The 27,630-nt window shown below is 44.1% G+C and overlaps 1 protein-coding gene across 5 annotated transcripts; it reads left to right on the top strand.

Annotated features, from left to right (window-relative positions):
* The first annotated feature begins 960 nt into the window (after positions 1-960).
* Positions 961-27,630, top strand: LOC311018293 (kinesin-like protein KIF21A). Of its 5 annotated transcripts, none has more exons than XM_084017193.1 (33): positions 961-1,165; positions 2,693-2,833; positions 3,088-3,219; positions 3,311-3,481; positions 4,163-4,278; positions 5,165-5,360; positions 5,442-5,631; positions 5,777-5,843; positions 6,812-7,000; positions 7,381-7,452; positions 9,272-9,353; positions 9,440-9,554; positions 11,519-11,707; positions 12,178-12,377; positions 12,668-12,775; positions 12,854-12,922; positions 13,054-13,196; positions 13,407-13,551; positions 14,128-14,322; positions 14,399-14,500; positions 14,765-14,930; positions 15,474-15,494; positions 16,168-16,225; positions 16,723-16,777; positions 16,864-17,066; positions 17,637-17,750; positions 21,507-21,643; positions 22,129-22,303; positions 22,812-22,976; positions 23,608-23,725; positions 23,995-24,165; positions 24,725-24,924; positions 25,412-27,630. In XM_084017193.1, exons 1-33 carry the CDS (start codon positions 1,007-1,009, stop codon positions 25,500-25,502), a joined length of 4,455 nt encoding a protein of 1,484 aa, XP_083873319.1. In that variant the 5' UTR covers positions 961-1,006; the 3' UTR covers positions 25,503-27,630. The 5 variants fall into 5 exon arrangements, with proteins under 5 accessions (XP_083873319.1, XP_083873318.1, XP_083873321.1 ...); XM_084017192.1 differs by having other exon boundaries at positions 17,625-17,750; XM_084017195.1 differs by lacking the exon at positions 7,381-7,452 and having other exon boundaries at positions 17,625-17,750.

The following is a 27,630-nucleotide window of genomic DNA, read 5'->3' as shown; positions in this document are numbered from 1 at the left end:
ATAAAATAAACGTCAGATTAATTGATAGTGAAAATAATCCCTGGCTGCTGCCATGTTCCTCTTCTTCTTGAGTTCTCCCCCTGCCTCTTCCACTTCCCCTCCCTCTTCCTTTCACCAAGCTCCCCTCATGGGAATAACACACGGTTTGTGCCTCCACAACTGCTAAGGTTGCCATGGCGACGGAGCCCCTGGTGTATGGCACTCACGCAATTCAACTTGAAGTGAATCACGTAGACAGCTATACATCTTTAATGTGTCCATATTAACCCAGATCTCCCCGGTAACTGCTGCTGTCACTGCCGGCCTACTTCTGAAACCCAGAGAGCAAGCCGGGTGCTGGGTTTGACCTGGATCAGACCCGCCTGCTCTGTGGCTTTACAGGGACTTATGTAGACTTAGACCCACTCAGCTGCATCGCAACAACTCTGCACGGCTGGGCTGCAGATATGAACAGAGATTAGAAAGTTACATGTCTGTCTTCTCAAAAGGGCTCTGCTGTCTGGTGTCAGTTTGAACTGGTTTGTGATGGTTATTAAACACGGTTAGCCAGACCAGATCTCCCAGTGGCTCATCCCACTGATGCTCCTGTATCTGACTGGGAGCAAAGGATGCTGGATGTTAAATGTGGAGCAGATGAATGAGCCCGTGGTGGGTGTAATGTTCTGGTGTCCACACACTTATGTAATGTAAAATTCATTTTTGGAGGTCAGAATTTTCCAAATTGAAAAGTCCAGCTTTCAGCTTCAGAGATTGTTTACCGTCACCGGCTGCCTAAAAATGGTGACAAACAGGCAAATGTATTTTATTTTTCCTTTTAGTTGATGTTTGCGATTAACAACGATGTGGCATCAGACAACTGAGTCACGTGTCATCACTTCTCTTTGAGGCCACGAAAAGCTTCAAACAACAGCCTTTGTATAAGCGGTGGAGTTCCCCCGTCATGACGCCATGTTTTGACGTTCCCCTCTTTATCTCCATCCAGACGGGTTCAGGGAAGACCTACACCATGGGGACGGGCTTTGACGTCAACATCATGGACGAGGAGTTGGGGATCATCCCCCGCGCTGTCCACCACCTCTACACGGGCATCGAGGAGCGCCGGCAGGCCGCCCAGGAGCAGGGACGCCCCGTCCCCGAGTTCAAGATCAACGCCCAGTTCCTCGAGGTACACACACACACACACACGCACACACACACACACACGCACGCACACACACACACACACACACACACACACACGCACACGCACACACACACACACACGCACGCACACACACACACACACACACACACACACACACACACACCTCCACCGCACCAGAAATCACACACACACACACACCTCCACCGCAGCAGAAATAACACACACCCACCACATCTGAAATCAGGATCTGTAATCTTCTTTAAGCAAACATCAAAGTGAATAAAACAAACTGAGTGAAGCCGTGCTTCACAGACGTCGTGGTTCGGTTCTATTGTCAACACCACGCTCTGACCGCAGCACTCCGTCATGTGAAAACATCCACACTGACAATAGAAGTGCAGCAGCTGTCATCGGGGGTTAGGAGGTGTTGGATGGGGGGGGGGGGGGGGGGGGACTGATGGGAGCAGACAGTTGTGTCGGTCCGTCAGACTGACAGTCTGAGACCTGGATGTGTTGTGGCAGAGAAATATGGACATGCACAGCGATTAAACACGAGGTCGATCGTGACAGCTGCAGTATACTATTCATTTTATTTTATTTTGACCCCATATTTCCTCAGATTTTTCTCATTAAAGCTTTTTGGAGAAAAGAAAACCATCCAAATCATCCTGAGGCACTGAATGAAATTCAGACTCTTGCTGACTTGAAGCACAAGCAGATGTTTTACGAGAGATGACACTGCAGGTTTTACAGATTTAGTTGCAAAGACATTGATGCACATCATCATCTTTAAAATGCTAAATTCTCACGGCACGTCCTTGTCACCGTTTAGTGTGCCGTCCCTCCCAGTAATAAGTCAGATCATATGTTATGATTCTTTTTGTGAGTTCACATGATATTATTGGTTGAAACTGATCGGGACTAACTGATGTGAGACTTACTGTCACATTTCCAGGAAGGATAAAACATTGGATTTGGAGTTAAAAATCCCAGGGTATTGACATCTTTTGTAATTGTGTAGTCGATGTGTTGTTAGATGGATGCTCAACATGATCCAAAAGGCATTTTTCATTCCAGCTCCACTTAGCGTTGTCCAAAGACTCGATCACTATCGTGTTGTGATTTACGCCCCGACCATCGCCCTGTATAGCCGCTCCTTTCAGAACTCAGAAGATGCAGCAGATTATCCTCAGGCATCCGTTGTGGAAGCTTCGACCTTCTGTGTGTGATTTACGGTTAACCGTCTCCTAAAAAGATGCTAGAATGGAACCATAAAGATGTGAGTGAAGACGAGTGCTGTTTGCAGATAATCTAGAAATACAATCGTACCATAAAATCCAACGCTTTATTTTCACACCTTTCACCAACTGTTTTAAACCAGAATAAGGGTTTGTTTGCTTATTGATCATTTCGGTCCTAAATGCAGTTCAAGATAGTTTTACCTAATATTTTAAAGTTTTTGTCAACCACTGGATTTAAAGTGATATATCTGCCGGGTTGAAAACATGCCTTAGTTTGTTATTTGTGTGTGTCGTTGTCTCCCTGCAGCTTTATAACGAGGAAGTTCTGGATCTGTTCGACTCCACGCGAGACATGAAGCAGAAATCTCACATCAAGATCCACGAGGACGCGGCGGGGGGGATTTACACCGTCGGAGTGACCACCCGCACCGTGTCCTCTGAAGCCGAGGTCTGTGTGTGTGTGTGTGTGTGTGTGTGTGTGTGTGTGTCTGTGTGTGTGTCTGTGTGTCTGTGTGTGTGTCTGTGTGTGTGTGTGTGTGTCTGTGTGTGTGTGTGCAGAGTTGATCATATTTTCTACAAATACATAAATAGCATATAGGGCTTAATAAATATCTAATACAATAATAATAATAAAGTAAATTATCGAATTGAAGGATTGATAATAATGAAATACAAGTGGAATAGTTGTCTCTCTCTGTTTAGATGATGCAGTGCCTGAAGCTCGGCGCTCTGTCTCGCACCACAGCCAGCACCCAGATGAACGTCCAGAGTTCTCGGTCCCACGCCATCTTCACTATCCACCTGTGCCAAGTCCGCGTCTGTGCCTCCGACAATGTTAGTACTCCGTTTGTAGACACAAACAGGACTGGTGCTCCAGCAGGGCTTTAAAAGCAGCGCTGTGCTTGTTTGTGTTCATGTCATTCAGCAAGAAGGTGAGTCCGATAACCGCGTCTCCAACGGGAACTCTGAGATGGACGAGTACGAGACGCTGACGGCCAAGTTCCACTTTGTGGATCTGGCCGGTTCTGAGAGGCTGAAGAGAACCGGGGCGACGGGCGATCGAGCCAAAGAGGGCATCTCCATCAACTGTGGACTGGTGAGCTGCTTCGCCCTCCTCGGCACCATTCAGCACCACCTAAAGTCAGTGATGCAGAGAGGCCAGAGCACTCGTTACTAGAGCTGGACCGCCATCTAGTGGCTGGTTTTCATACTTACCTGCACTAAAAGGTCATCAAGAAGACGACTGCAGAGGAAGGACAGACACATATTTATATATTTTATCATTTAAGAGGCATAGTTTTCTAAAGTGCTTGAATGTGAGCTTGATCTTCAAATGTTTTAACTTGCACAAGCTTCTGTCAATAACATGGATTTGGATTTGTTGATTACAGCATGACGATGACTGTTCTTTGTCTTAAATGAAGGAAACATGACTTTTTAATTAGTCATTGCAGGGTTCCCTGCATTTACGTAGCTATGTGTTTTCCATGTGGAGACAATCAGCACGATTGCTAAGTTTAATAGTGAAGGCAGACGACCATGGACATTTATAAATAGATCATCTGGGAAACTGTTGTCTTGCCTTTGATGGTAGCTCTTCTAACATTGTACAGCGTATCCCCTGCATGCCCTAAAACAAGGAGGAAACCAGACTGATCACCTTTTAGACTTAACAAATAATCTTATTTGGTTAGTGAAGAACAAGAACAGTCATGGAATAAAAACTGCAGCATCACTCTGAAATGTTTCCTGTTTGCTCTCGTCTGTGTGGCTGCAGCTCGCTCTGGGGAATGTAATCAGTGCTCTGGGTGACCGAAGCAAGCGCTCCTCACATGTGCCTTACAGAGACTCCAAACTCACCCGACTCCTTCAGGACTCATTAGGAGGAAACAGGTTGGTGCCTTCTGTCATTGTGGACCCAGAGAAGTACCGCTGGTCCAAGGTTTCAAAGGTTGTTGTTGCTTTTCATTTTTTAGAAAAACCCATGCAAAACTGCACCGGGATATACAATATTTGACTACATTGCATGCCATTCAATTTTATCATGATACTTTGATTTATATTGCAATTACGATTTATTGTAATTATATATTTGTTAGTATCGTTTATTGCTATTTTGTTTTCCTTCTTATATAATATATCATGAGTCAAAGTGGTACATAACACATACATTTTTAAGTAAACTGCTACATTTAGTGTCCCATCCACGGTCCTTTTATCTCCATGGCGACGCCAAGATGGGCTTCATATTCGTCGTGTTACCATAACAGGATACCGGTCTATGATGAGAGTTTGCATACAGCTTTAGTTTTATCTGGCTCTGCTTTTCCTGGAAGCGTGTAAAACCCAAAGTGTGGCCATACATACAGGTTTGATCCCCGGCGGTGGGATGGACTGCGATTTTCCACTCTCGACAACTTAGCTGCTTTTTCCAGAAACTGATATGACATTTTGCCTTCGCCATCTGCTCTACTCTACCATTAAAAAAATAAATGGAAGTATATCGATTCAGGGGAGAAATATAGATTTTTGAAATTGTCCCGTAAGAAATCGCGATTAATATTACAATACATTTTTCTCCCCCACCCCTTACTTTTAAGGTAGTTGAAAGCTACTTTAAATCAGTAGCGTCTTTAAATCAAAACATTATCTTTGACACTCTGCATTTCAATTGTAGTGTTTTTTTGTATCCGAGTTAAAGATGCTTTCCCCTATAGAGGCCTTCACTCTGGTTGAATCTCATGAAATCTAACATTAATAACTCCCTGTCTCGTCTCAGCCAAACGGTGATGATCGCCTGCATCAGCCCGTCCGACCGCGACTTCATGGAGACGCTGAACTCGTTGAAGTACGCCAACCGAGCCCGCAACATCAAGAACAAGGTGATGGTGAACCAGGACAAGGCCAGCCAGCAGATCAGCGTTCTGAGGACGGAGATCGCCCGCCTGCAGATTGAGCTGATGGAGTATAAGACGGTGAGGAGAGAGTTCAGAGGGGTCATGGGTTAGAGGTGTATATCTCATACTAGAGAGTAACGTCCTCCTCCCCCCCTGCAGGGGAAACGCTTGTCGGGTGAGGACGGCGTGGAGAGCTTCAGCGACATGTTCCACGAGAACGCCATGCTGCAGACGGAGAACAGCAACCTGAGGGTGAGGGTGAAGGCCATGCAGGAGACCATCGATGCCCAGAGGGCGCGGCTCACCCAGCTGCTCAGCGACCAGGCCAACCAGGTCCTCACCCGGGCAGGTGGGCTGTTTGAAACACGGACATTCTTAGGTTTTCTTTTGTCTCCGCCACAAAGCCACAGTGGAAACAGGAAGTGGACATTTATTTTGAAAAGCCGCGTTTCTCTTCCCCTGTGTCTTTAAATATGCTCTGGATTGTCTTCCAGGTGAAGGTGCAACCGAAGAAATTGGAAAAATGATTCAGGGTTACATCAAAGAGATCGAAGACCTCAGGTAAACAACTGTCACTTATTATGTGAGGTATTAAGGATAATCTATATTTCTGTTTGTACACTTATCATCATTGCACTTCTTTTGTAACTAAGGGAAAATTGAATATTGCTAAAGGATTGAAGTTTAATGACATTCTGAGGGTCGACTGTTCTGCTGTTATCAGCTCTTTATTTCCATTTTGCATTGCATTGTGGGACATGAGTGTGTGACAGTGAATCAGACCAATTGTAGGTTTAAAGAACGTAACACAATGACAGAGCCGGGGGAGTTGGGTGATATTAAGAAAGAAATCGGAATTTAATTTAAAAAAAAGAAAATTAAATAAAAATCCCTAATTTACCAGAAAAAAACTTTAATATTCTCTGAGATTATAAAGTCATACATTTGCAAGAAGAAAAATGTCAAAGCTTCACTTTGCAAATTTGAAACTTTTGACTTTAAACTTTTTTATATCATATATAATAATAATAATAATATCATCGCCCGACCTCGGCTCAGTAATGATTATTTTTACAACATTAGGCTGTTGTGTAGTGCACTGATTACGTGTGTCGTGTGAAACTGGAACCCAGTTGCTGCACTTTGTCTGTTTGTCTCGATGACTTTTTGTCTCTTTTGCTTTACATACTGGATATACAGTCAAAGCCCTTATTTATCATAGTGAATGAGGACTTAGTATGAATGATATATCGATATCACTAAATAAGTGGGACAGGAGAAACACTTCGCCCTTTATAGTCCATAAGCCCAAGACGCATCACACTTCAGTCTCTGGTTTAGAGTATTTTGAATGATCAGAGTGATTCAACACAATGAGAGACATGAAGACATCGGGACATGCTCTGGGTTTGCTCTTTTAAGATTTGGTGTAGATAACGAGGCCGAACAAGTAGAAATGAGGGTCTATTTTCACCTTCTCTCCTGGCTCCTATAAACGTTTCTGCTGTGTCCCCGGATCTTCCCCTCAGAGCCAAACTCCTGGAGAGCGAAGCCGTGAGCGAGAACTTGAGGAAGAATCTGTCCCGCGCCTCCAATCGCCAGTCGCTGTACGGAGGGCCGGCGCTGCTGGCCCCCGAGAAGGAGACGTCGGACATCATCGAACTCGCCAAGAAGGACCTGGAGAAACTGAAGAAACGAGAAAAGAAGAAAAAGAAAAGGTAAACAGTTTAGGAATGGGCTGCAGGTGTGCTTACATCTGGATAGGAACAACACTTTGATCTGCTTCACTCAGAAGTGACTTTTTAATCAGTACGATGCAACGTACTTTGTACTGTGAGACACAAAGCAGCTAATCAATACCTAGCCAATGAGCCTCCTGTATAGACGTGAAAGGATTAATAACATACACATGTTTATAATGCAGATTAATGTTGGCCTTGCTCTAGTTGTGGTAAATGTAAGAAGGCATCAGAGACAGATGAGAGGCTCCAGGTAGGAAATGAGCAGAGCTTCCTCTGATCATTCTTCCCTCCATTCTTTCTTCCTTCGCTCATCTCTTGCTTCCTTCTCTCCTTTGACCCTTCACCCCTCCCTGAAGACTCCAGCAGCTGTTGGAGGAGAGAGAGAGGGAGGAAAGGGAGGAGGTGGTGGAAGAGGGTGATGACGCCAGGTTTGTCAGAGCTTCCACCCTCCTGTTGCCATTCCCATGCTCTGCTTCCTCTAGTCCAGCATTTGATTTGACTTTATTTTTGCGCGGGTGTTCCCCCACCTGGAGTGAGACTCGCTGCCATAAAAGCACTTCCCCTCACATAAACCACCTTTCTGTAACTAAATGAGAAGCTCCCGTCTTGCTTTCGGTCTTCTGTGTGAACCACGCGTCTCATCACGCTGCATCCCTGCTTCCTTTCTCATCTGTCTAATGTTTACTGTCATGGGTTTTAAAGCGTTTTAAATGCTTTTATTACATTTAGTATTTTAACCTTGTTGGGGAGGAGGTTATAGTGTAATCGGTTTGAAGTCAATTTAATATCGTAGCCGAACCAAGGAATCAAACCTTCCGTCACGTCAAACTCTATTCCACCTCGACGTTACATTGAGACTTTTGTAAATCCCACAATAATTAAATCAACTTCCCGGTACGAATACGTGAATAGTCCTTATTTAAATCATTAGGTCCCCATTTGTTAAATACACTAATAGATGAATTAAGAGTCCTTCCTTCCTCCTGAGCCCGAGGACTGGGGGCGGGGCTAATGGAAACACTTTTTTTATATCCACAAGTGGTGCTTTATTTATTTATTTATTTATTGGTGCTTTATTTATTTAAAACTGCCGAGGTGCTCTGCAGTTTTACTTTCCACCTGGTCAGGAAGTCCAGAACTCTGCCACATTTACATCATAATGACTTCATTGAATACAGGATATCTCAACCTTGCGTAACTTAAGTCCTGAGGTCTGATTGTTCAACTATTTCCCAAATAAAGAGACAAACAAAGAAGGAGAAATACAATTGGGCTCTAAATCTGTGTTTTACCACCGTCATCAAGACCTAAATAAATGGTTTGCTTTCTCTCAGCCATCAGAGCTTTTACTTTTATATTTAAATGTAGCTGCTCATGGAAAGAATACTTTGTTTAAATGTTTCATTTTTTTATTCACGCGAATATAATAATATTACTTTTAAAAACTAGCTTTGTTAATCAGTGCAATGCATCAGCTACACATTGATATGACGATGTAGTAACACACACAGCAGAGAAGCAGAGATGAGGCGACTGTAACATCTCGGCTTTCAAGGCACTACAGCGTTTACTTCTTTACTTTATTACATTCAGATTATTAGAATTTTGTCAAATGTGCTGAGAAGTTAATAATCTAATCTCTTCCCGACAGACTGTTCTTCAGCCTTAAGTGTATTAAAACTATCTAACATTGGTGCACTTTCTTTTTCATTTTGGTCAGCTTATCCAGATGTGCAGCACAGTGTTTGGATAAAATATTTATCCAACAGATGTGCTTCATGGAAATGATTCACGTTTTTTTTTTCACGTTTTTTTAATCATGCCTTTTGCTTTTTTCTGGTTTGGTTCACTCTGATGAGATGTCTCCCTCCTTTGTTAAACACAAACAAACAAAAACACAGCTGTCTTTTCCACAAACAATCTGATGAAAACAGACCAACGGCATCTCTGCTTTTATAGTGATGTCATGAATGCATTTGCTCCTAAAATCTAGGTGTGAAATATATCACAGTAAAGTAAGTCTGTGACAGTTGCCTGCTTTATTGCTGCAAGTCTGTAAACAAAAGTTTGTTTGCTAAAAAGACAGTGTTGCTTTGCATTATTATGTAATATATAAAACATATGCGCCGCTAACAACAAAAGCCTGGAACAATGTCTTCATTACCTGCAGATATTTTGTTAGAACATGCTTCATGTGTGTGAGACCGTCCGTCTGAAGGTGCACCATGTGTTTGTTGAATGTTTCAGTGCCAACAAGGAGGAGGACAACGAGCAGGAGAGAGGCACTGAGAAGGAGGTGGCCGAGCGAGTCCACGACGAAGCAGAACATGTACGATTTGATGCCCTCTTGTTTCTCCTTTATACTGAAATACACTGAGGAGTGCCTTCAGATATTAAATGATTAGTATCTTACAGGAGGTGCAGGAAGGCAGCGACCACGAGGAAGGAGAGGAGGAAGAGGAGGAGGAGGAAGAGGAGATGGATGTGGAGGAGAGCTCTGATGATTCAGACTCGGAGTCCGATGAGAAAGGTATGCAGGGGAGCGCTGTTTTAGTCTCTCACTCTTTCACTTTAAAATACTGCTGATTGTCCACCAGGGGGAGCTGTTGGACCAGCAGTGGAATCTAACAATATACTCAAGTAGAGGTGTAACCATTCATTCAGATAATTGATGAATCGATTGTCAGTCCTATAGATTCTACTAAATCGATCTGCTACAATAAATAAATAGAATGACTCGTTTTGGCTTCACCAATAATCGATATAAATGCATTTAATCGGATGAATCGTGATTCTTACTTTCAGAAGAATACAGATAGTCTCACTCGCGTTATTGCATGTTTATTTAATGGATATAGAATTTTGGTTACGAGTTACTGAATCGAATCGTGGTTTACAGAATTAAATCGAATCGTTACAAAAAAAAAACGTCCTTGAATCGAATCGACAACGACTGTATCATTAATCGAATCGCTGTGAAGCCAAAGATTCACACCCCTATACTCAAGTAATGTGAGTATTTCCACCTTTTATACTTCTACTCCTCCACTTCTCATTTGTCTGACAGCTTTAGTTACTTCTCAGATTAACATTTTCCCTCCCCTTTCTTAAGTAAAAACCATGTATCTCCAGATTTATTTAGCATGTGTGATAAACTGGAGGACGGAATGTTCCTTTATGTGTAAAGAAAATTCAGCTACTTCTTAAGCTAACTGAACCATTTGAAAAGCCTCTGGGATCAGCAGGAAACCGATGGTCTACAAAGGTTTACTTTTTAGTGACGCGTGATGAGCTTGATGACACGTTGTTGTATTAACAGGATATAAAGGATGGAGTAACATTCATCCAGGAACATCACAAACAAGAGGAAAACACTGACAGAGAACTGTACTGCATGAGGAGTCCTTCTCTATATATAAAACACAATACAACACTGTAAATATTGTTGTACTAATACATAGATGATATTTATTATAATATTTACAGTGTTTTGATAGTACTTTAACCTAAGTAAAGATCTGAAAACTTCTTCCACCAGCATTTATGCTATGAATATTCTATAAACCATTCATTATGTAGGATACAACAATCCCAAAGATGCATTTAGCATTTTTATCTGCAGTACATATTTGAGCCACATGGGGGAGCCCGGATGTTCATATTGTTCTGATAATTGTTGCTACAGCTGTAACATTGAATCTAATATGAAAGTCTAACGTTTTGTTTTACTGGTGAGAGAAGATGAAAAGTTCCAGATAGCCTGTTAACTCCACCTAATTGCATTTATTTGGTCTCATTTATAACATATTTTACACGTATATATGTTTTCAATAACGCTGCATAAAACAAAGCTGTGATTTATCAAACTCATATCTCTGTAAAATGGCTGGTTTCCCTATTAAGATGATATAAGGTGATGTCTTGGATGGAACTTTCTTTTATGCACACATTGGCTCTTCTCATGAGTTATAGTTCTAATTAAGAAACACAATGGGGACGTGATGGGTGAAAGATAAGAGTGATCGGTGAGATCTTTAAAAAGCGTTTGACAAATTAAAATGTTCCGTTCCGAGACGAGCAGCGAAGGGAAAACGGGCCAAATGATCTAAATCTATTCACTACATGTTGAATCAAGGCTGTTAAAGGATACTTTCCAACAAAACGACCATATGTATATTAATTACTCACCATTAATGATCTGTTAATGATGCTGCACAAGTTGAGTGTGTGAGTGAATGTTTTATATAGTTCTGCTGCTGTTAAATGCAGCTCCTCTTTACTTCAGTTCATCATGGAGAAGAAAGAAAGAAGAAGAAAGTGAAGTTTCTTTCAAAGTTTTTTTTTTTTGGTGAAGTCTTCCCTTCACATAAGGATGTGATAAGGAACACTTTAGCTCACTGACAATTGTTACCTGGTTTGCATTGAATTTGCATAAAACAACCATCAATTGATGTTGATACCTTGACATAATGTAATTAATCATGTCTCCAACAGAGAACTTCCAGGCCGACCTCGCCAACATCACCTGCGAGATCGCCATCAAGCAGAAGCTGATCGACGAGCTGGAGAACAGCCAGCGGCGTCTGCACACGCTCAAACAGCAGTACGAGCAGAAGCTGATGATGCTGCAGTGCAAGATCAGGGACACCCAGCTGGAGAGGGACCGCGTCCTCCAGAACATGAGTAAGACCAGGAGGAAGCCAGCAGGGGGCGCCCTGTATCACTCATCATCTGTCCATATGGCTTTTAAAGTGGGAGTTTATTTCAGTCTCCTAGCAGAATCTATTTAAACCTTCCTTCTTCTGCTGCCATGTCTCACTCTTTGATGTCAGGTTCTATTCTTCAGTAATGAAAAAACACTTGAGATTTCCTTTTAAGTGAAAACGCCGCCAGCAGCCAGACGATGACAGTCACATCAGCACTAATGGATCAAAGCTTCGTTTCATGCAGATTTTAAAAGCATGCAGCAGTTTTCAGATAGTCAAATTAAAAAGAAAAGAGACTTTTTGACAACTGAAGATCAACTTTCTGACTGTTCAAACATCACAGCAAATATGTTTATATCTGCAACACGAAACTCTTCCAAATAAAAGTGATGACATTCTGTCATTCCAGATCAGTCAGCCATGATTGTGATTGTTGTTCCCACTCAGATACTGTAGAAACCGGCACGGACGACAAGTCTCGTAAGATCAAGGCCGAATACGAGAAGAAGCTGAGCGTCATGAACAAGGAGCTGCAGAAGCTCCAGTCGGCTCAGAAGGAGCACGCCCGCCTGCTGAAGAACCAGTCGCAGTACGAGAAACAGCTGAAGAAGCTTCAGCTGGACGTGGCGGAGATGAAGAAGACCAAGGTGTGTGGTTGGTTCCCGTAGTGACGATACTCTACTACTTCTAAAAGTTGTCATAACGCTTATGAATCATGGGCGGTGGCATCAGGACCTGCACATGAGTTTACTCTGTTAGCTTTTTGTCATGTCATGTCATGTCTGTAAATCCTCATCTGACTTAACCTAAGACTAATTAAAGAGGAGAAATTCAAGAAATCCAAAAGATTTCTCAACTTTCACATTGATGATTGACGTACTGTTATTGACATCATAGTGCATATAATGTGAGTCTGCTTTGTGATGGATTGTTCCAGGTCCGCCTCATGAAGCAGATGAAGGAGCAGCAGGAGAAGAACAGGATGAACGAGTCTCGTAGAAACCGGGAAATCGCTTCGTTAAAGAAAGACCAGCGCAAGCAAGAGGTTCGCTTAGTCCCCCTTATTTGTTTGTTGTTGCTTCGGTTGGTCCTCTTTTAACTTGACTCTGTAATGGTGTTACAGCACCAGCTGAAGTTACTGGAGGCTCAGAAACGGCAGCAGGAGCTGATTCTGAGGAGAAAGACGGAGGAGGTGAGCCGCGTCGGGAAACCGGATTGTACCTTTTTATGTCCTCGTGATGCATTATGGATGCAGGGAACACACGTGGTGTGCTTTTAGTGTTCGGCCGCCGCTCACGTTCCTCTCTGCCATGTGTGTGTCAGGTGACGGCTCTGAGGCGGCAGGCCAGGCCCACCTCAGGTAAGGTCACCAGGAGAGTGAATCTCCCAGAGCTGCAGGACTCCACCCACAGACCTCCATCTGGACGCTTGTACTCCTCCGGCAACGCTGCTCCCAACGGCACTCGGTGAGTCTCCGACTAAATATAGATGCTTCTCTGGAACCGAAATAGACCGGGCTTTTATCCTCACGGCATTAAAATGCCATCACAAGTCATCCTGGAGTATCGCACCATTCTTTGCACACGGGTGCTTTTGTTGGCTCTTGATCCATAAATCAGAGAACATGTTGATGATGTCATTGCCATCATCACAATTGACTGATGCTGTGTGTGCAGGTCTTCCTACAGGCGAACAGTCGGTATTTACTCCACCAGGGTCGCACGCAATAAATGGCAGTCTCTGGAGCGCCGCATCACCGACGTCATCATGCAGAGGATGACCATCTCCAACATGGAGGCCGACATGAACCGCCTCCTCAAGGTAACGCTGCAGCAGCATGTTGTTCACATGGCACGTCACCACAGGCTGGAGTGGGCGGAGGGATATCAACCTGCCGTGATGCAGCTTCTCGTTCATACAGCCGGAGGTTGCTATAAATGACATAGCTGTATATCTATATGTGACATAATAACATAAAAACCTCACCCTGCACAAAACAACAATATGCTTCTCAAACAGCAACACACTAAATTAACATGGTTGATTGCTGCCTGTACAGTCAAATGCCCAAATAGAAGTAAATACGTGTTGATACTAAATTGTCCTCTGAATGTAAATGATGTGGCATTAAAGATGCTTGAGGGAGTGTCAGGTGTCTAAGGTTTGTTTTTGGGGGAAACTGTTGGGTCCTGAGCTCAGAGGACACTTGAACTACAGCTACATTCTCTTGTTATTGCTCGATGGGCAACAACAATAACACTTTGCAGAAAATCCTTCTTTTTTTTAAATAAATGAAATGAAAAAAGACCTTTAGTTAACCAACATTTACACCGTTAAATGACTCCCTGGCCTGAAGTCTGTGAGTCGTTCTGAAGTGAGTGTGTTTTGTGTGCGTAGCAACGAGAGGAGCTGACCAAGCGTAAAGAGAAGGTCATCCGGAAGAGGGACCGCCTGGTCAGGGAGGGACCGGAGGCAGAGAAGACGGTGCTTCCCCTCAACGAGGAAGTGGACGCGTTGGCGGCCAACATCGACTACATCAACGACAGCATCGCTGACTGTCAGGCCAACATCATGCAGATGGAGGAAACCAAGGTAAGAGAGAGCCATGAATGAGCTTAATATCATGTTTCTTTCACGCTGTTTCATCTTGTTTTCTTGTTTTTTCCAGGAGGAAGGCGACACCGTGGACATCTCTGCTGTGATTGGTTCCTGCACCCTGACGGAATCTCGTTTTCTGTTGGATCACTTCATGTCGATGGCTGTCAACAAGGTACCGGGACTAATAATCACATTGCTCTGTGCCCATAGCCACTTTACAATAAACCAAACAAGAACAAAAAGGAGGTCACGAATCAGGCATTTGACCTGCCATGTGGCTAAATCTGTTCCATTTACATCATAATGATGCTGCTAAATAAGGTTTATCCAGTTTATCGCCGTCAGACCGATGGGTTTCCAGATGTTTTACCGTATGCCAGGATGCACATGTGATATGTACATTACAACACTGTACTCTGTGATCCAACCTCTTCAGGGTCTCCAGGCGGCCCAGAGGGAGTCTCAGGTGAAGGTGATGGAGGGCCGGCTGAAGCAGACGGAGATCACCAGCGCCACACAGAACCAGCTGCTCTTTCACATGCTGAAGGAGAAGGCGGAGTTCAACCCGGAGCTGGACGCCCTGCTGGGGAACGCGCTGCAAGGTGACAACAGCGTTTTCTTGTGGGTTGAGATTAAAGTGAAGACGAGGACCCAAAACCCGGACCAGACCCCTGGTTTAACCCGGTCCACCTCCTCTGAAATAGCCTTAATACCATGTCGGGTAAAACTGGGATTCAGATTTGGTTGTGGTACGATGGCGTCGTCTCCAACGAGTCGATCCTGTTCAGTTTGTAAAGCGTTGGGCCTTTCAGGAAGTGGACTGGGTGCCTGGTCCGATGCATGGTTGGTCCTGTGGACGTGCTCCTGCCTGTTGCCTTCTGCTGAATAGAAGCTGGTCTATAACGTGCACATAATTCACATTTCTACCATCCAAATACACGGAAGTGTTGCAGATTTGATTTGACACAAGTTGACTGGCTGTATTTCTGACAGCCTCTGTTCAGCAGAACGCTGTGTTTACAGTAGCTGCACTTTATTTTCTTTTGACTAGAATTTCGGGGGACAGTGTTTTTGATTTGTGCATTGCCTTTTTTTCTGTTCCCCCACTTTTTTTCTTTCTTTTTTGTTTTCCTATGTTTTTACAGAGCTAGGTACCATCCCGGCCGGTAAGTGAACCTATATCAGACGCCTCTCTGTTATGAATGCATGGTTCCTTCCCTGTGCACTCTGAGAACTAACTCAACATAACATGGAACAGGTGCATGAGGTGCAATGCAACCAAGGCTTTACCTCCATTCGTCCGCTGACCTCTTCCCTCCCCCTCATCTGGATACACTCTGCCTCCTCCTAGCTCACCATGTGCTACAGCCTCCATGCTTTAGCACCCTGCTAACCCGAGACCCTTCCACAGGAACCATACCACCCCGTAGGTCAGCTGGGAGCAACGGACTAATGATTCCTCTCACTCCTCCACCTGGTCGTTTCTGCCCAACTTGCCCACCATCTCTCTTTATACCCCCCCCCCCCCCCTCTCTGACCTCTCACCCTTTTCCATCCATTAGTGAGGACCACGTTTCTGTTTGTCGATAAAACAGCATGGCGCCACGCTGACATCGCCCTAATCTGCTTCCCTTGTTTTCTTCATTCATTTTGAGCAGCTTTTCTTTTTTTAAAGAAAAATTTCTCCTCCCCCCTTTAGTGAAAGTGAGCAAAAGGAGAAGTGATTTAGTTGTATTGTTGTAGCTGAGAAGCGTTGTAGAAAGTCACAGGTCACTCAGTCTCATCGGCCAGGAGGGTTTTCTCTGATCTCTCATATTCTTCATTGATCTACTTTGACAGAAAACGGGGACGACAGCAGCAGCGATGAGTCGGCTCAGAGCCCGTCTGCAGATGGAAAGTGAGTCCTGTTTATATCATGCTATGTTACTTTGTTTATGTGGAGTTATTATATGATTTGGTTAAGTTTGTGTAAATGTTTGTTAAATTGCCTTATTTTACGCTATATTACACTTTATGTTCATGTTATTTTACGTTTGCACTGTATTTATTTTACACAGGTTTAGATTGAACATGTGACATGTGTTTATACCTTTATTGTCATCATATTTAACTTCCTATTTATTATTCTTCAAATTTAAGTAAAATCACGAGCTTAAAGTTAATTATTGTTCACATACAGATCATCGTGTAGGTGACCATCCAGCAGTCCCAACGCTCAAATCGTTTTTTTAGACTCTTATAAGTTGTGTTCATGTTTTGCGTTGTTATGATCTGTTTAAGTTGTATTTAATGTTACATTTTGTACTTTTTTTAAAATGCTGGCTGTGTTTTAAGCGTGTTTTTACAAATATTTATTGACACATATAAATCCTATATCTCATGTATTCCCTTTAGCACCATGACATCCGATCTCATGAAACTCTGTGGAGAGACCAAAACCAGAAATAAGGTATGACGGTGTGTTAGTGCCTCCATGTACACCAGCACTCATCCAATCACTTCCTGTTTTGATTGGCCCGTATCTGCGTCCTGCAGGCGCGTAGACGGACCACCACTCAGATGGAGTTGCTGTACGCACACAGTGACTCCGCCCCCGATGCACCCAGCGCAGACTTCTCCGGTCCCTTGATGCCATTGGCTGAAACCCCCGACGGGGCGGGAGACGTGGACGCGTCAGGCTCGTCAGTCAGGGACTTCACAGCTCTCTCCCCCGGCTTTTCCTCTAAAATGGGCAGCATGTAAGTCCAGGCCCGGCACTCTGTTGCTAACACAGTAATCACGACTTCCTTCCTTGCATGTTTGATGTTGCTGCTACATCCTCTGCTTTAGTTTAGTCCATTTTGTTTCACATTCTTCATGAGCATCCTTACATTCCTTCCTCCAGCTGATGAGTAAGAGCATGTAGACGAGCCCCTAATAACATGTGTATGACTGGTTTATTGCTGTCCTCTGCAAAAAGCACATTTCTAATTCCTTATTGAGCAAAACTACTAACCGGAGCGCTTTAGCTGGCTGCTGAAAGGCCATGCTTCCAGCCTGAGTGCACATTGACTGGAGCCTTGGCTGACATTGATCCAACTAAGTGATAGAAATGTATCGACACAGTGTCCTCAGTAGTTAAACGCGAGCTTGGCGAAGAACCACCTCTGTGTTGGGACTTTAAATATCAGGTAACATGTGTTTCTGTGTACTGCCTGCTCATTTCCTCATTGTTGCCATTATTTGATGTCGTTTTCACATCCTTGTACTGTCTTTGTGTCGTTTGTGGATGACTTTAATGAAACTGAAACAATCAGTTCTGACTCCAGAACTTCGTCGGGGCTGGAAAAGCGAGCTCCCGAGCCTTCGCCGCTCTCTCGCAGGAAGACGTACGACAAGGCACAAGCCACATCCGACAGGGCAAAGGTCAAGGAGATTAAACAGTAAGAGCTTGTTGCCGACGTTTTTTGCTGCAAGACCCGGGGAAAAAAGCCAAATAACCTCACTTCAACTGTACTAATCCTCCTCTTCTCGGTTTCCTGCTTGGAAGAAGCATGCCAATCAAAAAGGTTCTGCTCCTGGTGAGAAATCCAGTTCTACGCTGAATTTAAAGCTCCTTTACTGAGTAGTTTTGACTCAAATTCAGTGTTCAACTTGCTAATCAACCCCTCTGCTGCTGATCTACTTGTAATTACTTATTTATTGAGGAAATCACTTTCTTTTGTCTAATCCGTAAATGTGAGTGAGACTAAAATCAAAGAATGTGCCGAGTGTAACTGTCCCAGCCAACAATGAAACGTAGAAAGACCTTTCTTTGAACGTCCAATCATGGCGTCCCGTCCCCGATGGAACTTGTGCTGACGTCCGGGACCTTACCATGCCCATGCTCTTAATGTCATTATTACCATCACTATACCAAACATGATATTTTTGGAATTGTTGCCCGACGAGGAGGATCAAGGGTCTGAGGATAGAGGCTGATGTGGATTTGTAATTTTGGGCTTTATAGATAAAGTTGCCTAGAATTTGACTTCATGCTTTTCATTGAAACCAGGCTTCTAAATCCTGAGATACGTTAAGCTGTTAAATAAAAACTAACTTTTAAATAAATAAATGTTTTTGTAGCCACCAACGTTCCTGACTGGACCGTATGGTGACAGAATGATACTGGTCTGAAGTGATGAAGCCTGTAAACCACAGGGACCCTCGTCTCCTTCAGATGACATGTGAACTCTTTCCCGTGAAGCTGTGCCCGACAGTTTCTCCCGTACACCGTGAATGCAGCATATGCGTCTCCCTTCTGTCTCCGTGCCGTCCTCCCACACTCCTGCCAGCAGTGTGCAAACAGCTTAGTGCACACTTTAATTAAGCCGCAGCTTAATTGGCAGCCCTACTGTCTTCCTCCACAGCCCAGTCATCGGGAACCTGAAGAGCAGCCCGCCACTCCCTCTCTCCCCTAGTGCTCGTCCCATTTACCACGGCGGTGCGTTCAGGCGTGTGGCGGGGGATCTGGGGCGTAGGGCCAACATCCTGCAGCATCACTAAGAAACCACAGATGAGTTAAATGAACACAATGCTGCCAGAAAGTCAGATTAGAGTTAGTACACGAAGCACTGTGAGATTGGTAATGTTGCAGTGTAATAATTAAATACCTTAATATTGTTATACTTTTGATTCTTACTTATAGTCATCATTAGTCAGTTTTTGAAATCTTAAGAACTGTTCAGTACAAAGTGTCCTAAAGCCATTGGAGACCATACTAGTGGAATTGTTTGGCCCATTAAACATATCATAGTAGTGATCATTTTGTATTGCGGACCGTCGGGTTGAAGGTTTGTTTTCCACCTTCCGTGTAGCCATGGTATTCCTTTCATTTCAGGTGTATTAAATATAATGAAAAGCCAGTTTAAAGGTGCTAAATTTGATATTCCGAGCAAATCTATTGTCACTAAACAGCTCTCAACATGGTGACGGCTGAGCTGGCGGTTAGCAGCTAACGGGGCTCATCAGCAATAGTACTAACAGTGCTGAAAGTGCTCACCTTTGGGGGGCAAAGGAGGGTTGGTGCTACGCTTTGGCAATGATGGCACGTTCACGTGCACGGACATGCACACCTGACTGGGTCTTCTAGAGAGTCTTTACAGAGACTCGATGGTGACAGGTCATCCATCAAAGTAACGCAATCGTAAGAAATTAAGGATTGAAAAGTCAGCTGCTAGCAGGCGTCCATTTCTAGGAAATGACCGGGTTTGGCCTTTTGTTTGTAATTACTTACAATTCATGCATTTCTATGGAGTAACTCATTTAATCACGTGAAGAAGTCACATTTAGGTTCTGAATGTTGACCAATATGCTCTTACTGTGTTTTTCCTTTGTAATGAAGTAGTTGGCAGTAAGATTTCAGACATTTATGATTGTGTTTGTGCCATCACAGAGAGGTGCAGTATAATATAACTGTGATGTTCATATCTGTCAAATTGAAAGCAATGCATCGTGTGATTGAGCAGCCTACTGGCACGTAGAAAAATAACCAGAATCATGTTCATATGTACAGTAATCGTCATTAACAGTAAGATGTAGACATGAATAATCTCAGAAATATACAGCATGAACAGTAAGACACAGAACACATACACATATCTTCTGATATGAGTCCACTGTGTATAGCTCATATAAGACAGCATTTATATGGATATGTATTGGAGAGCATAGTAAAGGAATGTAATCTGCTTCGGACGCTATTGTCATCATCGCATCGTGGGAAGTTTTGAGGGCAGAGTAAAGTGCACGTATTCTAAATGTTCAGCTACTCAAATATATAAATAGAAAGCAGAGGGTAAATATAGAGCTCTGGTTTCAGACGGCACATGTCACAATAACTTTCTGCACGATGCTTTTCAAACTGTACGACCTGAAAGCGATGGATGCATGGGAGGGCGAAAAGCTTTACAGCTATGGTAGACTAAATCACTGCTGCGGTTCTTTGTGCTCATTATACACCAGGAGGGACATTCAGTCAGTCATTAGTATTAAAATACTCCCATTCATGATTACATAGGCCCACTCTAGAATTACTTCTTCAACTTAAAGGCGAGTAGGATTTATAAAAAGAAAAAATCAATGTCGTACAAACGTGTGTCTATCTTGCCTTTAAGTTGCATCCAACAGAGCAAAGATACGTTTAGGAACTTGATGAGAACAGGAAGTAGGTGGTGTAACGGCTCACAGGAATGTTGGATGCTCTCCTCCCCTCCAGGACCAACCGATGCCTCCACCTGTCCTCCAACCACGCCCTGCGTTCGGTTTCCCCTCCGCTCCTCCATCCACCCAAGTACAACCTTCATGTCCTCTTTCAAATCTGAACCATGGCTCACTAGTTTCACTTTTGGTGCACAGGGTAAAGGTGAATCTGAAACACATGCACGTGGTGTGGACTTCATCTTTTCATTCTTATGGATTTCATCACACAGCCGCTTAACTGGAGCCTCCCGGTGGGTTTTCCCCCAATCTGCTGTGGTGGACTTGTTCAAAACACTACAATAACCAGACGTAGACACTAACTGACTGTATGTCCTTTCTAGGATCAGTAGATCAACTCAATACAAATACATCAACTCAAATGGTGTCATGTTGTTAGGCTTGTTACTGCTTTTGAACCCTCAATAATTCCCTTTTCCTGAGCCTTTATTTGGCACACAGCTGGCCTTTTAAATCCCATTCATTCAAAACTCCTGAATATCCACGTGCACATTTGTGGTTGGGCTCATCCTGCTGCTGCACCGCTGCGACAGCACCGACTGTTAAGAGAGCAGCGATCGTCAGTTTCCCCAATTTGTCAACACGACCTTCAATTAGTGATCGATCTGGTTCCTGTGACGTCCCGATGATCCGACGCCGCTGGTTTCCAGTGATCATCTGTCTCTTTGGGTGTTTTTGATCTAGTGTTGGCTGGAAAAGAAGCTCCTGATGGTGGAGGGGGGTCTTGTTTCAGTGAAGGTGACTCTGTCTGTTCCCAGCTGTCTCCTCGTTCTGTCCTTCAGAACGTCCTGCTCATATCTCCCTGTTTTTGATTTGCAGCATCGTGCTGCATGCCGTGCATGCCTCTGGTTGTGTGGGGGGGATTTCTACCTGTGCTGCAGATAGTTGGACGCCGTGATTTGCAGGCGGCCTGTTGACAGTGAAACCTGTGTGTTTTCCAGGGGCATCATTAACCCGGTGGCGCCCACTAAAAGCAGCCGCTCGGCGACGCTGCAGTGCGTCCACGTGGCGGAGGGACACAGCAAAGCCGTTCTCTGCATCGACTGCACCGATGACCTTCTCTTCACCGGATCCAAAGGTAAATTCCCACAATCCCTCCCTTCCTCCATCCTCCGTCTCATCAGTATTCCTCACGCCTGATGTTACGACGCGGCTAATTTATTACACCTCTGACATGCTGTTATGCTTTTATAGAAGGGCAAATAAGACCTGACGGATTGATTAAGATTGTCATATGCACAGTGGAGGAATGAGGTGATGGAATAAAATAACATACAAACAGGGAGACACTGAGAGAGATTTTTATGATGATAAATGAAGGGGAATTTATTGGCAATCAACTAGATTGAAAGTTCTCATTTCTCCCCACAGAGCTTCTTGTTTATTACCAGATGAAGTCGCTGCTCTTTCTAACGTCTACATTAAGATGTTGTGTTTTATCGCCACCCGTCAGTCTTGATCCTGTTGCTCCAGTTTTGACGTCGTCCTCTCAGCATCTTCCCTGCATTCTTAAATATGTATTAAAATGGAGATGGAGATAAAAGGCTGTGTGTCTTCTTGCAGACCGGACCTGTAAAGTGTGGAACCTGGTGACGGGTCAGGAGATAATGTCCCTGGCCGGTCACCCCAACAACGTGGTGTCGGTCCGCTACAGCTCCAGTCTGGTCTTCACCGTCTCCACCTCCTACATCAAAGTCTGGGACATCCGCGACTCGGCCAAGTGCATCCGGGTGCTAACGTGAGTGTGACGGCCTCATACGACTTCTTCCTCTTATGTTCAGCACAGCTTTTCACGGTTTGGAGCTTCATTTGTTGAAGCTGAAATTAAAACGCCAATAAAATGGAAGGAATAGGCTTGTGAGACAGTAAACGCTCCTATTAAACAATATGTGCCCAAACAAAATACAATCAATCAATTTATTTTTTAAATTGAAACATTTTCCTTCTGGAATACAGAATAGGATGCATGCTTCCATCAGCTAGGGCTAACCTACTTCAACCAATTATCATGACACCAATCAATCTGCAACTTGGGCTCAGCACAGAGCTGGAGAAGGTCGTGAGCTCAGCTTTTCAACCATCGTATCAAGTTCCTCCTAACATTAGGCCCCGCCTCCTGTTTCACGCTGAAATCTGCCACGGAAGCCAGAGTCCCTTTAACCAAAGCTTGTTGTGTTTGACACCTTGAGTCCTTTCATAGCTCCACACATGATGCACATCCATCCACGTCCTCCGTGTGTCTGCAGGTCCTCTGGGCAGGTTAACGTCGGGGACGTCTGTGCCTCCAACACCAGCCGGACCGTCACCATCCCAGCAGGAGAGAACCAGATCAACCAGATCGCCCTGAACCCCAACGGGACGGTCCTGTACGCCGCCGCCGGGAACTCAGTCAGAGTCTGGGATCTGCGACGGTGAGCAAAGGGGAAAATCCTGGTTTTTAGCCACTGTGGCGATGCAACAACGTTCTGTGAGATTAATGCTACGTTGTCGAATGTTAATGGAAGATCCCAGTTTAATTAATTTGTGATTTAAGTTGAATAATCAGCAAGTGTCACTTTTAACATCAATAACAACATCTTCCTTTGTTAAGTCCAAGAACATACTTAGATAGAGTTAGTATGAAATATTTGTGTTGGGAAATGAAATTTCCAAACCGTTTCCATATCTGAAGCATTGTGTATTAAAGGTCTGTTTATTATTCTCTGATAAAGCGTGAGTTAACTCCCAGACCATTTTTGGGGGTGAAACCTGACAGGCATCCAATCCAAAGCTGTCATCCATTATTAACAGCCAGCCGGTGGACGTTTTGATGAAGTGTTCCTCTTAGAAAGTGAAAGATTTTTATTAACAGTGGTCTGGATGATTGAAACGACTTGAATCAACATACACCAAGATTGAATGCTTAGACTTTGTTTACCCACATGACACTTTTTAATAAGTGAATTATTTATGATATAAAAAGAGTGGTGGCACTTGAACCATTGTGCTATAAAGAATATTTCATTTATATGAATCTTTAATGTGATTTTTTTTTTTTTTCAGATTTGCATCCACAGGGAAGCTCATTGGACACCTCGGTCCAGTGATGTGTCTGACTGTGGATCAGTCCGGAAACAACCAAGACCTGGTGATCACCGGGTCCAAAGACCACTACATCAAGGTGGGTTTCCAGTATCTCCATCACCTCTGTAAGTCCTGTATTTCTAACCAACATGTGCTCTTCCAGCCAGAGACTAAACGTTTGACAACCTATAACATGATTCCAGCATCAGGAATACAGGATACGAGTTACTTCAGCTCCTCGATGCAGGATGATGTCATAGACGAGTGTAATACAGCTAATATTCCTCCTGCTGTAGCGATAAAGTCTATATGTTGCAGTCAAAGGCACAACTTGACGTTTTAAATGCGGCGTTCTGGCTGTTGCAGCTGTTTGACGTGACCGAAGGCTCCCTGGGGAGCATCGGCCCCACACACAACTTTGAGCCGCCCCATTACGACGGCATCGAGTCGCTGGTGGTCCAGGGGAACATTCTCTTCAGCGGCTCTCGAGACAACGGCATCAAGAAGTGGGACCTGGACCGCAAAGACCTGCTGCAGGTACTGGATGACTGAGAGTTATACATACAGCACAAAGAGGCTGTAAGACTGCTATAAGGGCAATATCAGGGCCAGTGTGCAGTCATTAAGGGCCTCCAGTGGGTAATATAACCAGGAGTTCCTTTTTTTACACTGATGCCAAGACGTGAAACAGCCTTCTGCTGCACATCAAGTCTTTATGAGGGGAGCTTGTAGAAGTCAGGTCAGGACTTTCTATGGAACAGATTTACTGTAAGATTCTCCTCGTTTTGTGTTCGGGAGTTTTCTTAAATAGGAGGTGTATTTTTTTTCCTTTAGTTCTGATGATGAATGTCTTCTTTGTGTTTACTTTGTCTTCTGACATCTTAGAACCACGTTGGGGGAAAAAAGTGTTTTCACTTACTTTGTCTCATAATCTATAAATAAAGTAAATCAATCAAGGAAATATTTGGGTTTCTATTTGATTTAATGCATGTTCTGAATTGATTTAGTAGTTTGATTTGTGTAATTCAAAGTGCTTTAATAATAGAAAGTGACATAACAACATCACTTTTAAACCTCCCGTCCTTCCCTCCAACAGCAGGTCCCGAACGCCCACAGGGACTGGGTCTGTGCGCTGGGTGTGGTCCCCGGGTCCCCGGCCCTGCTCAGCGGCTGCAGAGGAGGGGTTCTCAAGCTGTGGCACACGGACACCCTGGGGACTCTGGGGGAGCTGAAGGGCCATGAGAGCCCCATCAACGGCATCTCGACCAACAGCAGCCACCTGTTCACCGCCTCCGAGTGAGTCTCACGCCGACCAAACACACACTTGCTTCAGCACACATCGCACCATTCGTTTCCCTTCAAATGTCAGCGTCGCTTCAGCAGTTCAGATCATCCCAACTGGACGATATGGGGGTGCTGAATGTCTGATTTTACATAGTTGTTTGGTTTATCCAAATTCATCAAGATTATAAAGCTTAATTTGGTTTACCAGCTCATTCATATTTCTGTTAATAAAAATAATAAATAAATATATAATAATATTTCCTGCAACATGCAGCGGCGTCCCTTTATTCTGAGACAACAGCCAAGCCGTAGTCACATGCATCTCTGCCAGGTTTGTTGTTTTTACCATTTTCCTGTCTTGGACTGAAGCTCGATCAGATCCAGATCCAGTTCTCCAGACAGGAGGACAACATGAAGCCCACAGTAAAAAACTAGAATGACATAAACAATAAGACCACAACATAATCCTCATACTTTGTGTCCTCCTCCTGTGTTCCAGCGACCGGACTGTGAAGATCTGGCGTGCACGTGGAGGACTGGACAGCACTTTAGAGGGGGCTGACAACGCGGACGAGGTGGCCAGTATCTGAACATTCTGGAAAGACACTTAACGGCCTCTTTTGATGCTGCTGCCCTGCACTTTGACCCCTAACTTCTCCAGCCCAATGCCACACACACACACACACACACACACACACACACACACACACACACACACACACACACACACACACACACACCTTCCACACAATGTAACCTTTATGACTGAGCCACCAGGAAAGTATTCTCATGTCCACACAATCATTCTTCATCACTTTTACTTCCCCGTCGTGTTAAAGCACTCTTTGCAGGATGAACTCATCATTTTCTCTTTTTCGCTGTTAACAATCCGTCACCGTGGCTCATGATATTTTTATTTAAGAGTTGGACATGTGCTAGGAAATCGTTCTGCTGCTCAGCTCCGTTCAGTTTTTCAAATAACACATAACTACCCAGGAACTGGGAAGCAGTGATAGATGAGTAAAAGTAGACGTGACGTTGAGTGTTAGAGGAGAAAAGTGTGGCAGAGCTAAACGGGTTGGTAGCTGGTCTTCCCGACCCAGTTCTCCACCTCCTTCCAGTTGTCCCCCCCCCATGCGCTTCTTTCTGTCCCCAAATAACAAAAGTGGCTTAACTGTATGTGAAAAAGACAAATCACCTGTTCCCCTTAACTTCCCTCTGCTTTTGTGAGCCTAAATTCCTGCAGCTGTTCCAAGATCAGCGACCAAAATTGTGCAAAACTTGTCATCCTCACTGTCCTGCACCGCAAAAGAAAACACGCTGTACAGTCGTTGGACATTTTGGGAAACATGATTCTTGTTCAGTGTGAAGATGCAGCTGCTCTTATGTTGACGTAAAGACTGGAACAGCTCGCCTCGCTCTGCCCAACGGTAACCGTCTACTCTCTACCAAAACCAAAGGGTCGAAATTACAATCTTTTTTTTTTTACAGGTTTTAACAGGTGTCAGTCCACCCCCCCCCCCCCCCTTTATAGATTAAGGTGTGGAAAGACAGATTACTCTGTGGGAAAAAAAAAAAAACCTTCAGAATGTATATAGGAATGAAACTGGAGGGTCGGTGGACGTAAGTGAGACTGACGTGGAGATTTAAAAAACAATTTCATGTTTAAATATGCAAATGAGGCATCGCTAACTTTTGTTGAAACGCTCCAGAAGCGACGTGTAAAATCCTTAATGAGTATGTTTTCTTTCCACTAGTCTGAAATAAGATGTGTTATGAAGCATAACAACCCCAAATCTCCAAAATGACCAATGTAACCGGTACCGGATCTTCTCACGCAGCACGCTGGCAGAAAAGCATACTTCCCAAAATGTTGAACTGCACCTTTAACTCTTGAGCACTCGTGAAAAGCGACACAATTAGTCTCCTCGTATCTTTAGTAAATGTGAGCAGGTTCAGCGTTTGAAGATATTCTACATCTTTTGTTCATGTTTGTTGTTATTTAAAAAAGAGTGTTCTCTCTTCCCGGGTTAACACTGAATCTACACTACTGAGTCGTGGTGGTCTTCGTGGTCGTGGTCTAACCCTGCTGCTCGCTCCTGTGCTCAGCGTCTTCTCTCGGCCCTTCATGAGGGCTTCTTGTCGTGGGCTCAGGCTGAGGGCCGCTCACTACGAGCATCGTGTATGTATATATGTAATGGTATCTCTTTAGGGCCTTCAGATTCTGGCTGCGTTGTGAGCCGAACCACGTGGACCGAGACCAGGTCCGATCCTTGCGGGGCCTTCCTGGAGACGCTGCCGGTCTCCCCCAATGTAACCGATGTGTCTGCCGCGACTGTGTGTGCTGTCACTTTTGAATGTTTGCGTGAAACAGCAGCTGTAGGCATTACTCAAGTACACATCTAATGTATGTAAACGATGTATTGGACTGAATGTTAGTTTTGTGGGACCACTGATCTGAGCGCAGTCTCACACGAGAGCTGAGAGGACCAGAATTGGCGGGAAGACGGACGAGCTTTTTCCTCCAGTGAGGCGGCAGATTGTGTTTAGTGGCCTACGGTTAGTTTCTTTTCTTAGTTTCCTTTGTTTTGCTGTCCTCGTTCCACATATCCTGGGCGTTCCCACTCTGGAGTTTTAGCAGCCATTCCCACATGGCGGACTGTAGCGATTCTAATGTCAGATGCCTTGTTGAGAATAAATGCCATCTGTCAAAAACAA

The sequence above is a fragment of the Eutrigla gurnardus genome, assembly GCF_963514095.1.
Source record: "Eutrigla gurnardus genome assembly, chromosome: 9".
Classification (NCBI taxonomy): domain Eukaryota; kingdom Metazoa; phylum Chordata; class Actinopteri; order Perciformes; family Triglidae; genus Eutrigla; species Eutrigla gurnardus.
Note: the sequence above shows the minus strand (reverse complement) of the source record. Positions and strands in the feature narration are given on the sequence as shown.

Coding starts and splice junctions, on each gene's coding strand:
- LOC311018293 (XM_084017192.1), top strand. CDS start 1,007: ATGGGGACGGGCTTTGACGTCAACATCATGGACGAGGAGTTGGGGATC. Junction 14,323..14,398: donor TGCAGATGGAGGAAACCAAG/GTAAGAGAGAGC, acceptor TGTTTTTTCCAG/GAGGAAGGCGACACCGTGGA. Junction 22,304..22,811: donor AAGTGCATCCGGGTGCTAAC/GTGAGTGTGACG, acceptor GTGTGTCTGCAG/GTCCTCTGGGCAGGTTAACG.